A 14911-nucleotide genomic window follows, 5' to 3' on the forward strand; every position below is an offset into this window, starting at 1 on the left:
AAATAGTCGCAGAGACAAAAGTTGCTCATGCGCGCATACCCTAAGAGAGCCCTCTTAAATTGAAGCATTTTATGGAAACTCATTTGAAAGCACCATCTCTGATATGCTCCCGAAGCTAACAATGTATGTGTGCGTGCACATCTACATATGCATCCGTACGTGTACTTTCATCCTACATAATATTAGGTCTACTTGGACAGTTTACAAGTCAATCTTTTGTTTGATTTCTTGTAATAGTACATTATTGTCGAGGCTCGGAAGTAGCTACTTGCTGGCTGAAGATTCGTTTTAAACGGACGACCTTGGGAGTCCGTTTAATTGAATCCGAAGCCAGCAAGTAGCCTTCCAGCCGAGTAGTGCTTTTCTCAAATATGGCGCAATAAATACAAATAAACTAGAAATATTTTACAGTAGCAACGTTCTTATGTAGGTATATATTTTCACAGAAAAAAGTAAAAAGATTTGCTTTGCCGCCGTCTTATTTTTTATTTAACCGACTTCAAGATTCTAAAAGGAGGAGGTTCTCAATTCAGTTGTGTTTTTTTAAATGTTTGTTACTCCATAACTCCGTCATTTCTGGACCGGTTTTGAAAATTCTTTTTTTGATTGTAAGTATATACAAGTACATACAGATTGGTCCCGTTTTTGTCAAAAAGCAGTTCTGATGATGGGATCTATGAGGAATCGAGGGAACTCCTCAAATGTTAAAGGCATACATATAGTGATTTTAGTATTTTCATCAATGAATCAAGCACTTACATTTAAAAAAGTGACATTTGATGAAGTGGAACTGCTGATGATGATCAGAACGGAACTCTTCAATGACGCATAGTTCACGTTTGGCGATTTGTCCTCTTCCTTATGGATTCAGACCCAAACTTGGACCCGGACTCGGACCCGGACCCGGGTCTGGACATGGACCCCAACTCGGACCCGGATCCAGACCGAACTCTGACCCAAACTTGGACCCGGACAGCCGGTCACGGACCAGGACTCGGATCCGGACCCAGACCCGGCCCCGGAAATGCTACTAGAAAAGTGGGTTAGGTTAGGTGGGTGGGTTTTGAACTGTGATTCTCACAGAACAGAACTGCTATCAGAAAAGTAGGTTAGGTTAGGTTAGAGCTGTGACCCTTACAGAAACGAAATGCTATCAGAAAAGTAGGTTAGTTTAGGTTAGAACTGCGACCCTTACAAAAACGAAATGCTACTAGAAAAGTGGGTGGTTTTACCTCCTTTTCTACATAATTAGGCAAAAGATGCTGTCTTTTTCATTTCATTGTCTGAAATCTAAGAGTGCACCATCAACAATAAGTGAACTTTCAGCGGCATCCCCCATTGAAGTCGTTTTTTTTTCTTAAAAATTATTTAATTAAAAATAGAAGTGTATTTTTCTGCTAAAAATACGCCAACCTATCTGAGACACCTAAATAATCGCGGTACCAACATTATACTAATAAGTACTGGTCATCTATTTGGCTGTTTAATGGATCTATGCCTTCATTTGATATGGCCACTTCAACTTGTAAAAAGTTTAGAACTCGACAAATAATGGAATTTATATGCAACATTGCAGTCCTGAAATCGAGTCTGCAATGTTTTTAACTTTTTAATTTTTTTGACTGACCATAAACTACGCACTTCGCGACCTACTTTTTAACCGGCAACGTCGACTTTGCCGTCCATTTTTGAGAAAAAGATTTTTGATAACAAAATATAAAATATTTTGTACTGAAACGCACGTACCAAGACGGACGGTAGCAAGACATCTAACGACAGTAAAACACATCGCTATTATTTTTTCTATAATAATAATAATAATAAGCCCGCAGGGCAGCTTGTGGCGAGCTGTTGGGGAGTGACGACCCCACGGACCCGAGTGCTCCAGAGAGTCGGTCAGGGTCTCCGTCTCCGGCGTGTCTTCGTCGGTCGGAGTGGACCCCAAGGGGACCCGCAGGACTCTCAGCTCTGGCTTGCCTTCATTGGCCGTCCAGAGGGGAGTCGTAAGAGCTATATGCTCCAGGGGTGGAAGTGAAAGATGCATAAGACGCGAGTTGGCACAGTGGCTGTTAACAGTCACTGGGTAGAAAGCGGCGCACACCTCTCGACACCCCTGAGCCGCTCACACCGGTGTTGCTCCTGGTCGTCTTCACGACGGCAGTTTCAGGGGCCCATCTAGTCAGCGGCAAGTCACCACCTGCCGCGATAACGTGTATTAACATTGTTATGGCAGGTGTCCGGAGTTCTTTACAATAGCCCAGTCTCATTGCCCACCCAAACTTCAATCCATAGACCGGTATACTGTTCACTTTTTCTGCAATAGTCCCAATGCCTGCTGCGACCGGTTCATGGGTGTCTATTGTTGCGCCTGTGAACGGGTTCCAGCAGGCGTTCTACATGACATTAAAGCTCTCCAAGGGGCCTCTACGTGTTGGATCTATATCCCCACGCAAGCCTATCAAAAGACCGGGATTTATAGGCCCGTGATATCCAAGGAGATACAAATAATAATAATAATAAGAAAAATAATAAATAAAGAGAATAATAATAATAATAAGCCTCCAGGGCAGCTTGTGGCGAGCTGAATGGGAAGTGACGTCCCTTGGGTCCCATACCCCCGAGAGTCGATCAGGCCCCTCCCTCCGGCTTGCCTTCATTGGCCGGCTGGAGTGAACACTGAGCAGGGGCCGCAGGACTCTCACCTCTGGCTTGCCTTTACCGGCCGTCCAGAGTGGGGTGTCAGAGCTATATGCTCGCAGGGTGGAAGTGAAATATGCATAAGACGCGAGTTGGCACAGTGGCTGTGAGTGTTTACAGCCACTGGGTAGAAAGCGGTGCACACCTCTCCACACCCTGAGCCACTCACGCGATGTTGTCCCCTTGTCGCTCCGTGCGAGCGGCCGTTTTCGGGGACCCATATTGTGAGTTGGCGAGTCACCACCTGTCCATTTTTTTCGTGTTTTTAAACATAGATTGGGGCAGGTGCCATAGTATTTCCATAGACCCGGTAACCAGTACACTAACATCTCAACACAATAGCCTAGTTTATTTTGTTTCTTATCATTGCAATAGTCCTGCACTAACCGGGGCTTGTCCTTGGGTGCACTACTATAGTGCATACAGGGATAATCGTCGGTTGGTGTCACATCACCTTTTAGAGTAAATTGTCTTTTTACAAGGGGCCTCTGCGTGTTGGCTTCGGCCCCACGCACGCCTTCCAAATGTCCGGGACCCCATGGTCCCGAGATTATGTAAAGGACGAACATAATAATAATAATAAACCCGCGGGGACAGCTTGTGGCGAGCTGACGGTGAGTGGCGACACCGCGGACCCCTATTCCGGAGGGCCCTGTCATCTGGCCCTCGCCTCTGTGCTTGCCTTGACTGGCCGGCCAGAGTGGTGTCGTAAGAGCGGGACCTATGCTCCAGGTTGGAAGTGTAAAATGTCATAACGCCGGCGGCCTGCTGAACGGATTACCGGGATCTGGCTACCGCAGACTCACCTCTCGACAACCTCACAGCCGCTCTGAAGTGTTGCCCTATTGTCGCACTGTGCGTGCGGCCGTTGTAGGGCCCACTAAATGAGTTGGCGAGTCACCACCTGTCATACACAATTTTGAGACTGATTGTCACGGCAGGCGTCCGCTAGTCTCCCCCCATAGCCCATTATCCAGTCCATCCAACATTCAAATCAATAGCCCGTGACCTAAGTTCCCATCGCAGCACAAAAGTGCTGCACTGCAATAGTTTTTGCACCTGGCGGGGACCATTTCTGGATGTATCACATTGTGCTTTCGGGGATGGTATCCGCCACGTGTATCCCTTGCTTTTAGATTAAAGTGTCTTAAAGGGGCTCTGCGCTGTTGGCTTCGGCCCCACGTACGCCTCCCAAAGGTCCGGGACCCCACATGGTCCCGTGATATGTAAAAGACATACAAATAATAATAATAATAAGGGCAGGTTGTGGCGAGCTGTTGGGGAGTGACGACCCCACGGACCCGAGTGCTCCAGAGAGTCGGTCAGGGTCTCCGTCTCCGGCGTGTCTTCGTCGGTCGGAGTGGACCCCAAGGGGACACGCATGACTCTCAGCTCTGGCTTGCCTTCATTGGCCGTCCAGAGGGGAGTCGTAAGAGCTATATGCTCCAGGGGTGGAAGTGAAAAATGCATAAGACGCGAGTTGGCACAGTGGCTGTTAACATCAGACACTGGGTAGAAAGCGGCGCACACCTCTCGACACCCCTGAGCCGCTCACACCGGTGTTGCTCCTGGTCGTCTTCACGACGGCAGTTTCAGGGGCCCATCTAGTAAGCGGCAAGTCACCACCTGCCTCGATAACGTGTGTTAGCATTGTTATGGCAGGTGTCCGGACTTCTTTTCAATAGCCCAGTCTCATTATCCACCCAAACTTCAATCCATAGACCGGTATACTGTTCACTTTTTCTACAATAGTCCCAATGCCTGCTGCGACCGGTTCATGGGTGTCTATTGTTGCACCTGTGAACGGGGAACCACATGGCGTTCTACATGACATAAAAGCTCTCCAAGGGGCCTCTACGTGTTGGATCTATATCCCCACGCAAGCCTATCAAAAGACCGGGATTTATAGGCCCGTGAAATCCGAGGAGATACAAATAATAATAATAAGCCCCCAGGGCAGCTTGTGGCGAGCTGAATGGGAAGTGACGTCCCTTGGGTCCCATACCCCCGAGAGTCGGTCAGGCCCCTCCCTCCGGCTTGCCTTCATTGGCCGGCTGGAGTGAATACTGAGCAGGGGCTGCAGGACTCTCACCTCTGGCTTGCCTTTACCGGCCGTCCAGAGTGGGGTGTCAGAGCTATATGCTCGCAGGGTGGAAGTGAAATATGCATAAGATGCGAGTTGGCACAGTGGCTGTGAGTGTTTACAGCCACTGGGTAGAAAGCGGTGCACACCTCTCCACACCCTGAGCCACTCACGGGATGTTGTCCCCTTGTCGCTCCGTGCGAGCGGCCGTTTTCGGGGACCCATATTGTGAGTTGGCGAGTCACCACCTGTCCATTTTTTTCGTGTTTTTAAACATAGATTGGGGCAGGTGCCATAGTATTTCCATAGACCCGGTAACCAGTACACTAACATCTCAACACAATAGCCTAGTTTATTTTATTTCTTATCATTGCAATAGTCCTGCACTAACCGGGGCTTATCCTTGGGTGCACTACTATAGTGCATACAGGGATAATCGTCGGTTGGTGTCACATCACCTTTTAGAGTAAATTGTCTTTTTACAAGGGGCCTCTGCATGTTGGCTTCGGCCCCACGCATGCCTTCCAAATGTCCGGGACCCCATGGTCCCGAGATTATGTAAAGGACGAACATAATAATAAAATACTTTATTGTGCACTACAAAGAAAAATACATGTTACAAACAAAGACAGGACATAAGTGAGTAGGTAACAACAGGAGGACTTATCGCTAAAAAGCGATCTCTTCCAGACAACCTTCAGATAGCGATTCAGTGGCTAGAAATAAGTTAATGGGCAGTGCAAAATAACAAAGGTGTAAAGTTTACAAATCAAATACCTAAGTATAAACACAGAATAACTAATAGTACTATCGTACAGAAAATTCACTCCTTCACAAAAGCCAGATTTAGGTATAAAATTATACCTACACTCGCCGCCTGCAAGCAAAATTGAAACTTATAACCGCGCACGAACCGTGAATCTTCTTTGCGCGGCGCAGTTTTATGACCAAGCTGCGAGTGTCGGCACGGGGTTGTCACTTGACAAGTTTTTGTACCTATACCTACTGATTTATTATTTTTAAGATAAATATGTAGGAATTACAAACGTTGATTCTGTAAACATAAAATTTTTAGCCGGAGATAGTATGTCTGATTCTCTAGGAAGTAGGTATGCCACAGAAGTACTTATTCCTTTGAAAATTTGCCGGTCAATATAGTCCGGAATTTGAAAAAAATGTTTCTTCAGCTTCTTTGTTCTTCCGTTTATTCAGACATCCGTAAACAGAACATTATCTTTTATACAGATTAGATCGCGATTTAGGTTTCGAAGCCATTGCGTATTTTCAATTTTGCGCGAGCGCCACGTGACACGACTATCGTGCGAACCGAGCGCGAGCGGCAGCCCACTGCCATACACCTGCCCGGGCGGTGCGCCGGCCAAATATACCTAAACTGCGCAGTGACACCCCCCTGGTATAAACTACAAACAATGAAAAATAAACTACATAAACTACATATATTATTTAAGCAACAATAATACACTACATAAACCTACACAAAATACATAAATACATAATGAGAATTCAAGCAAGAGAAGAATAACGACCAGGTAGCGTGAACAAAAAGAAAAAAATATATATATATGTAAGTGAAAGGACCAAGACTAAGAAAGAGATTTTAAATAGTGTTCTTTTAGAAGTTTTTTAAAAATGGGTAGGGATTGAGCACGTCTTATATCAATGGGCAAAGCATTCCACAACCTTACAGACTGGAAAGTGAAGGATTTGTTGTAGAACTTACTAGATGACCGAGGGGGAGCAAGAAGGCGATTCTGAGAACACCTCAGACAAAAGAAAACTAAACCGTTTTTTAAGGTATTCAGGAGTATTTGGAATAAATAAAGTGCGATAGAATAGAGACAGGATATGTGTATTACGTCGGAAACGAATCGGTAACCACCTGAGCTGTGACCGGAAGCTGGAGACATGATCAAATTTTCGTATAATTATAATCATAATCATTTATTTGAACATAAAAAGGGTTTTACATGGATATTATAAAAGTAACATGGTCTAGCCTTTTTAGCTGTTTTTGGCAGCATGCAATGGGTCCTTATAAATTAAAATTAAATAATTATTTATTTCAGAAATTCAATTTCCATGATATATTAGTAACTTATTCTATTAACTTTTAACCTATGTTAGTGACAGTATCTATGTATGTAATCCATGTATACTTTAACTATTATGAACATGTAGGCTACTCCAGTACTTCCTTATAATACCTATACATTAAATTTGTATTACATAAGACTACCTTAAATTAACTTAATTAATTACTAACTACATTAACTTAAATTAAACTAGAATAGGATGCACAATAAGTTAACTTTATAATTAGTGATGTACCGACTATTGATTTGGCCGACTAGCCGACTAATCGGCGCTCGGATGGCCGATTAGTCGGCCGACTAGTCGGCTAGTCGGCCAAATCCATAAATCATTTTCTCTTTTCCAAGTTAGCATTCGGATAGTCACTGCAGCAGCTTTGTCTAAGTTCGGATGCTTTGAAAAACATTTGTTTTGCTCCTTGCGTTGCTTTAGCTTTTCGCGCGCAATTTTTGTACATTTGATTAAATAAATGAAATGCACAATGCATGTAACATGATATTCTTCTTCTTCTCCTGAGCCTCTTTCCCATGTCTCTTGGGGTCGGCCCTCCTAGTCCGTAAACGCCACTCTGGGCGTTTTTGTGTCATCTCTGGTTTTAAATCTGTCGTCTTCATGTCTTTGGAAATGATCCCCATCCAGGTAGTCGGTCGGCGTCCTGGGCCATTCTTAGGTTGTTCTATTTCCATGACGGCTCTTGTCATATGCTCTTTGTTTCGCCTCATGACGTGACGCCGCCGTACCTTACCACCGTAAGCGATTTTCTTGAAGCTAGTCAGTAATACACGCAACTTTAAATGTTCCCCTTATGTATTCGTTTCTGACTCTATCTTTCAAAGTTACACCACCAGACCACCGCAGCATCTTCATTTCTGTGACGTAGTGTTTTTGTTCATCTGACATGTAACATGATATTATGGCAACAAATATCCAAATAAAAAATATTTCGTTCAAATACAAACTTCAAGTATGAAGCCTTTTAATCTGAGCATTTTGAGCAAAATAGACTTTCCATAAGTGTCCCGCGTTTTGTGAGGTTAATCATCTTGTAGTAACTTGATTACAGATGCTTGAAAAAAAATTGAAATAAAAAAACAAGGTACTGTACATAATAAAACGTTTGCAATTGTAACCAACTACATAATATTGTACGGACTGCAACGACATACATACTTTTTAGATACTTCGACAATACCTAGGTTTGGCCTAGCTATGTATACATAAACTGTTTTTTAGTGTGACATTGTTCATTTATTAATTAATATTTTTCTTTTAAAATTTACTTCATAAATTGTTGTTTTTGCTGTTTTTAATTTTAAGTTAACAATCTTTTAATATATCAATATGAACAAAAATGTTCGTATGCATCCTCAATAGGTATAAAGTATAATTTTATTAATTTGAGTAAACTGGATCTTAAACATTTGATCAATATTTGCTGGTTTATTTCGTTTATGTGCTATTTTTCTGTACCTAATAAGTGGCCGACTAATCGGCCATTTTGGCCGACTAGTCGCCGACTAATCGCCGACTACAAAGGTGGCCGGATAGTCGGCTTTCCCGACTAGTCGGCGACTAGTCGGTACATCCCTATTTATAATACAATACAATACAAATTACAATACAGTCCCAGCAATTGATAGTAAAATAATTAAGTTCATATGTAATGTCATGGTAATAAATATTTACTTATAATATAAATTTGACTAATATTAATTTTAAACATTATTATACGCAATAAATTCATTAATAGAGTAGAATAATTTTGTCAGTAGCCATTTAAAAAGCGCTGTTTTAAATTTAGTATAAGGCAGATCTTTTATATGCTGTGGTAGTTTATTGTATATAGTGACACCCATACAGTAACAGTTTTAAAAGCAGCAGTTTTTTGCTGTTTGAGTACAATAAGCCTGTTTGTATTCCTAGTGTTTCTAGGAAACACCTTCATGGCTGTCTCAAACAAGTTAATATCTATAATTCTATTTCTATCATTGCAATACAGAAGATCATTGCGTCGATTGCGTGCAACTTGAAGGCGTGCATTCGACATTGTGCCAGTTAAATTTTAATTAAGACCGTTTAGTATACGTAACTTTTCACATCTTACTTTCGTTCTTCTTTCAAATCTTCCCTTCGTCAGTCCGTGAGTGGACTGAAATAGTTGTTCTCTATAATAAATAGTACATTACGATACAAGTGACCAATGGACACGCGTTTCATACGACGTTTTTCAACACACTTGCGAGAAAAAAAAGAAACTTTCATATTAATCAAATTTTAATAGTTAAAACAGTTAGTATTGTGTGTTTCATCTGTCATACTCGTACTGCCGGCCGGCCCTCGCTCGCTCCGGCCGCGGGCGGCGCGGCGGGCGGGCCGGCCGGGCCGCGCGCCGCGCACTCGCCTGCGGGCGCACCCGTGCCCGCCAGTTCGACCAATTAAAGAAGGCTCCCTTTCCATGCATATTATTAGCAATCAGTTAGCTTCTTAACTCAGTCGGATAATATAATGAAAAAGCACGAGTGGAATAATACACTGAAAGAGCACGCGTGTTTAATATCTAGGATTATTATTAGCCAAAAATCGGTGGAATAAAAACGTCGTTTTGAGCAAGTGTGTTGAAAAAGTACTTTATCGACGGTTGTCACTTGTTTTTACTTAGATGTGGGTATTTTATATAGGTTACCAGAATGTCGTGTTTTACTATGTATTATCAGGCACGATATAAAGTCGCTGCGGGTGCTGGGCAGCGTGGGCGAGCCGATCAACCCCGAGGCATGGCTGTGGTACTACAACCTGGTCGGCAACGGGCGCTGCTCCATAGCCGACACCTTCTGGCAGACCGAGACCGGCGGCCACGTCATCACCAGCCTGCCAGGGGCCACGCCGATGAAGCCCGGCGCTGCGGTACGCGCTATTTCAGTACCTACCTTTAACATGCATTCACCACGTTTATTATATATTTTATGATACTATTTATTCAGGAACTTTTACGGATTGAAGTATTGGATTGAAGTTTTTATGGGAGAGCAATGTATGAGTTCTATGTAAACGAAGTCGCAGGCAAAAGCTAATATTATTCGTATAAATGTGAAATGAGTTACCTCCTTGGGGTTCCGACATGGGGTTCTTCAAGAAGCGGCTATTCAGGGTTCTCAAGGGTCGGCAACGCATAAGTGGCTCCTCCGATGTTGCTTATGTGACGGTGACAGCTTCCCATCAGGCGGCTCGTCTGCTCATTTGCTGAATATCACATAAAACAAGTTAAAGGTGTACGGTATCATTGTTAATCTTACTGCCAAGACAACTTTCAGATGTTAATCCAGTATGTACCAATATTCGGTTGTTCTTGGTATAATAAGAAAGGTCCCTGTACGAAACTGAATGATTTTAAATATTTCACAATATACAGTAGGCAATCATTTCACTTGTGGGCACTATTCTCGCACTGTTCTACTTGTTGCACCTAATGTTTTGGGCTTATCAATCAGTAGTGTTACCACAGGATGTTGGTCGTTTCAGGGCTTCCCGTTCTTCGGCGTGGAGCCGACGCTTCTGGACGAGAGCGGCGCCGTGATCGAGGGCCCCGGTGAGGGTTACCTGGTGTTCGCGAGGCCCTGGCCCGGCATCATGCGCACGCTGTGGGGCGACCACGATCGCTACGAGCAGGTCTACTTCTCCAAGTTCCCTGGCTACTACTGCACTGGCGATGGTGAGTCATGCACTATTATCTGTCGGTCTACCAAACTTTACGAGGGCCGCCGCCGGCCTGAGGGCCTACCGCGAACACCGAAGTTTGCATATTGCGGGCTCCTTTCTTTTTTACTCCAATTAAGGCGTAAGTAGAGTGACAGAGATAGATGCCCGCAATTTGCGAACTTCGGTGTTCGTGGCAGGCCCTCTGCTCTCTCGCTTTGCATTGCGTATTAATTTTCTATTTTTCTTTCTCACGTTCTCCAGGGCTAGCTAGAAGAGGAGTCGAACACATTTTAGACAAAAGTTCAATACAATAAAAGTTAACGATTCTGCTACATAGATATCCCGTTTTTCTTATTTGAATCTCAAATACTGAAAAAATGTATCCCGTCTGTAAAGGTGCCGCGTAAAAATTAGCTTTAGATTCCCTTAAATTTGCGATTAGAAAGAAAAGAAAGAAGGAAAGACGCGAACGAGTTTGCTGTATATTAAAATGTGTATGACCCAGAGATCTTGTCTAAGGATCCACAAAATTACAAGTTGGCTTTTATACTTACTTTACAGTACATATAGTGCTACATGGGTGCTACTTTACCGCACTAAGGTGCGATAATTAGCACATTACGTACTCGTAACTATGTCGAAAATTTAAAGGGCCATAATTATAATGTACTGTAAAACGTTGTACGTTGTATGATAAATGTGCGATAAGGAAATTCGCAACGAGGGACGATAAATTAAAACACGACCGAAGGGAGTGTTTTAAATCGACACGAGTTGTTTTAGCACTTGTATCGTAATGTACTATTGTGTATTGTGTATATTTTCGGCTGCCTAATGCCGATAACAGACTTTGACATGATTGAATTATGAATGATTTTCAAAATGGCCCGACATTCGTAAGTGATTACCCGAACAGATCTTATTATAATATAATTACATACAAAAGTCAACTAACGCAATGAGAATATACCTAGTGTTATAACGACTGAATACCTGCTATACTTACAGTAAACATACCAATGTCCTGGCATAAGGCTAAATAACGCACCCTTTCCGACTTCTGATAATAATAATGATAGCATTATTATTATCAGAGTTAAGTTAATAAAGTTAATAGTAACTTTAGGTGATAAACTTCGCGGGTAGACTTTCTTATAACATGTTATTTGCCGTAAGCTACGGCGTACGTTGCAACTTCAGTAAATAATTTGGTAAAAGGTGCAAAGTAGATATACGAGTAGAGAAATCGATAACGAAATACTTGTTCTCTGTCTATCAATCAACTATATTCATAAACGCGCTCCTAGCCTCAATAACCTATTGATTGTTTGTCTTATTCAGTAATTTTTACTTATGTATTTGTAGGAAAGGGATAAAACATAAATTAATGAATGGAGGCCTGTAAAGTTTTATGAATAAGGGGGTAAGAAAGAACATAGAGTGAGGCGTGATGTAGCGGTATTTTGGTGCAGGTGGTCGTCGCGACGAGGACGGCTTCCTGTGGGTGACAGGGCGCATCGACGACATGCTGAACGTGTCCGGCCATCTGATGTCCACGTCAGAGGTGGAGGGCGTGCTCACGGAGCACCCGCACGTGGCCGAGGCGGCCGTCGTGTCCAAGCCGCACCCCATCAAGGGTGAGTCGCTATACTGCTTTGTGGTGCTCGTGCACGGCGTGCAGCTGGACGCGGCGATGCTGGACGCGCTGCGCAAGCTGGTGCGCGCACGCATCGGCGCTTTCGGCGTGCCCGACACCGTGCAGTACGCGCCCGGCCTGCCCAAGACGCGCTCCGGCAAGATCATGCGCCGCGTGCTGCGCAAGGTGGCCGTCGGCGACCGCGATGTCGGCGACGTCTCCACGCTCGCCGAGCCCGCCGTCGTCGAACAGCTATTTAACAACAGGCCTTAGACACTTCCGTTCCGTTACATGCTATCTTATCTAACGCTTTGTTTCCTAATTGAATCGATAAGGAATAATGTGTTGGTTTTCCCTAAGTCCACATGCCATACCGTTGCTATCCGCCCGCTTCAATCCTTGTCTAGGCATAAGCATTGGTAGAAGTAGAAGGGGCACGCGCGGGAGGGCTTTGACTGCACAGAATGAGAATGCAGACTTGTTAGCGACTATTTTTTGACATAATCATGTAAATTTGCCTAAATTTACAACAATATACTAACGGAACCAACTTTAGAATAGGGGGCTAGGCGGTGTTATCGTTAATGGTGCTCCCACATTGGCTGTTATAAAATGACAGGGACAACATAATAAACCACTATCAATACTATCATGTCGTCCCTGTCACACGATGTTGTATAACACTTTATAACATCCAATGTGGGAGCACCATAACAAGCTGAGCTGTGCCTAACAATATGGTTTATCCTTTATATTTTACACTTACCTAACTGAAGTAAGAAATGATGACAGAAATATGACACTACCGAATTATTGACTCATTAAAACCATACTATTACACCTATAAGTGAGCTTTGTTAATTGTATACATGTTTATTATATGTATTATAAAAATGTTATTATCGAATATCTAAATATGTGATTATTCAAACATCTTCTGTAAGATAGGATGTGCTTAGTGTTAATAGAAATTCTATAAGAGTGGTATAATTAAAACTAAGTTATTTACGGAAATATAATAACCCCGCGACCCTCATAGAGCGCGGCAATCGCGCCTTGAGCGATATGCTATGTAGGTATTAACCGTAATGTACAAGGCAATGTACAAACCGTACAAAGCCGTTCCTCATAGTTTCCCAAAATATTGAGCCTTTCATTAAAGGTAATAGCTATTGAACTAATTGTCCCTACCTTAACAGTTAAGGACTGTTACTACATATTTTCATTTGTTAACTTTGGATTTGGATTTGTTAACTTTATGCCATTAGATAAATTGGAGCGACCATAAATATGCACTACACTACATAATATAGGTAGAGTGCGTTTTGAAATATTTTTGAGCACCTCTGCCGCTCTGATATATCTGCAGCTGATCTCGACTGTACCAAGATAATGGTAGGTACGAGTATTTGTGTGGGGTAGGAGTGAGTGGGTGTTATATAATATAATATAATATAAGCCTTATGAGTATCTACTTATTGTAATTTGTAAACAAGGACCGTTTTATTTGAAAAGTAAGAATTTGTTCGGATGATATATGAAGGGTATACGGAAAGAACATGTTTAGTCACTTTAGTAACATTTTGAGTAATCGCGGTTTTAAAATTTGGAACCATGTCAAAATGTATGCTAATTCCGTGACCAGGTCTTTAAAAAAAAAAAAGTTGTGTTGCATATATTATACAGTGGTAGCAAAAGATATAACTAATAGTTCATTAAGAGCTCTACATTTTGAGATAAAAATATCATTTTCCGAAAAAAGTGACTAGACGTGTTCTTTCCGTGTACTTACCCTTCATTATAGTTAGTGTTAAACGAAGATAAGTGTCGTCATTTGTTTTTTATGAACAGTAAAACTGTTGTTTTAAACAATGATTATTAATCATTCCACGGTTTTTGTGTAAGTATAGGTACTTATAATTTAAGAAGAAAATGTTTAGTAGACATATTATTTATATCAGTTTCTAATATCTTTGTCTGGTCATACCTATACATACATTGTAAGGCTAATTATGTTAAGTATGTAGCTCTGTCCGTTTGCCCAACAGCCAAATACGAGTGTAGAATACTGCAGTGCATTGTGTATGCAAATATAGTTATACATATGTATAATTATGTAACGTTACACGGCCGCCACGCCGTCAATGAAATGCTTACTGTAACAAAAAATAATAACATTACAAAATATAGCTGTAAACTTAATTGTACGTTTATATTTTATGTATCATTATTTTATTTTGTAAAATAGGTTGATCACTTATGTTTTGATAAACATACACATTTGATTTACATTTTTTTTTCATTATGTTCTTTGTATTCGTTTTTAATTTTTATTCGTTTAATAATTTAGATGTTATAATTTATAGGTTGTGATATTGTTAGTTTGTCATTGATACATGTTGGTTCCTGTGTTGTGCACAAAATAAATGATGCAGGATCACGCTGCTGAATGTTATCGTTGAATGGAAGTTGTCAGTTTTTCGGCGCGCGTTGATACCCTAATCCTAATGTGGCCACACCACAGGATGTGCCACCAATATTTAACATGGTAGTGTTTTGTACCAAGAATGAGGCCACCGCGTAGGTAATTTAGAAGGAATCGCATCGTCAGCAATAGGTACAGGTATACTCGCAAGACTAATGAAAACTGGCATTTTCACAGAAAGATACCTGTTTTCATTGCACTA

At 42.1% G+C, this 14911-nt stretch overlaps 1 protein-coding gene and 2 long non-coding RNA genes across 3 annotated transcripts in view; all 3 read left to right on the forward strand.

The window, feature by feature from the left end:
- The window catches only part of LOC134754242 (acetyl-coenzyme A synthetase), a 39491-nt gene extending 24804 nt beyond the window's left edge, over positions 1-14687 (forward strand). The window contains exons 7-9 of the mRNA XM_063690436.1: positions 9607-9796; positions 10412-10601; positions 12061-14687. Of these exons, the coding sequence (XP_063546506.1) occupies positions 9607-9796; positions 10412-10601; positions 12061-12497 (817 nt within the window). The 3' untranslated portion in view covers positions 12498-14687. The remainder of the gene's footprint in view (positions 1-9606; positions 9797-10411; positions 10602-12060) is intronic.
- Positions 1-14911, forward strand: part of LOC134754528 (uncharacterized) — a 153680-nt gene that overhangs the window by 135393 nt on the left and 3376 nt on the right. The window lies entirely within an intron of this gene.
- LOC134754522 (uncharacterized) lies at positions 1833-5407 on the forward strand. Its single transcript, XR_010128927.1, has 2 exons — positions 1833-3251; positions 5334-5407. It is a non-coding gene; the product is annotated as an uncharacterized LOC134754522 (long non-coding RNA).

This window comes from Cydia strobilella, chromosome Z, assembly GCF_947568885.1.
Source record: "Cydia strobilella chromosome Z, ilCydStro3.1, whole genome shotgun sequence".
NCBI lineage: Eukaryota > Metazoa > Arthropoda > Insecta > Lepidoptera > Tortricidae > Cydia > Cydia strobilella.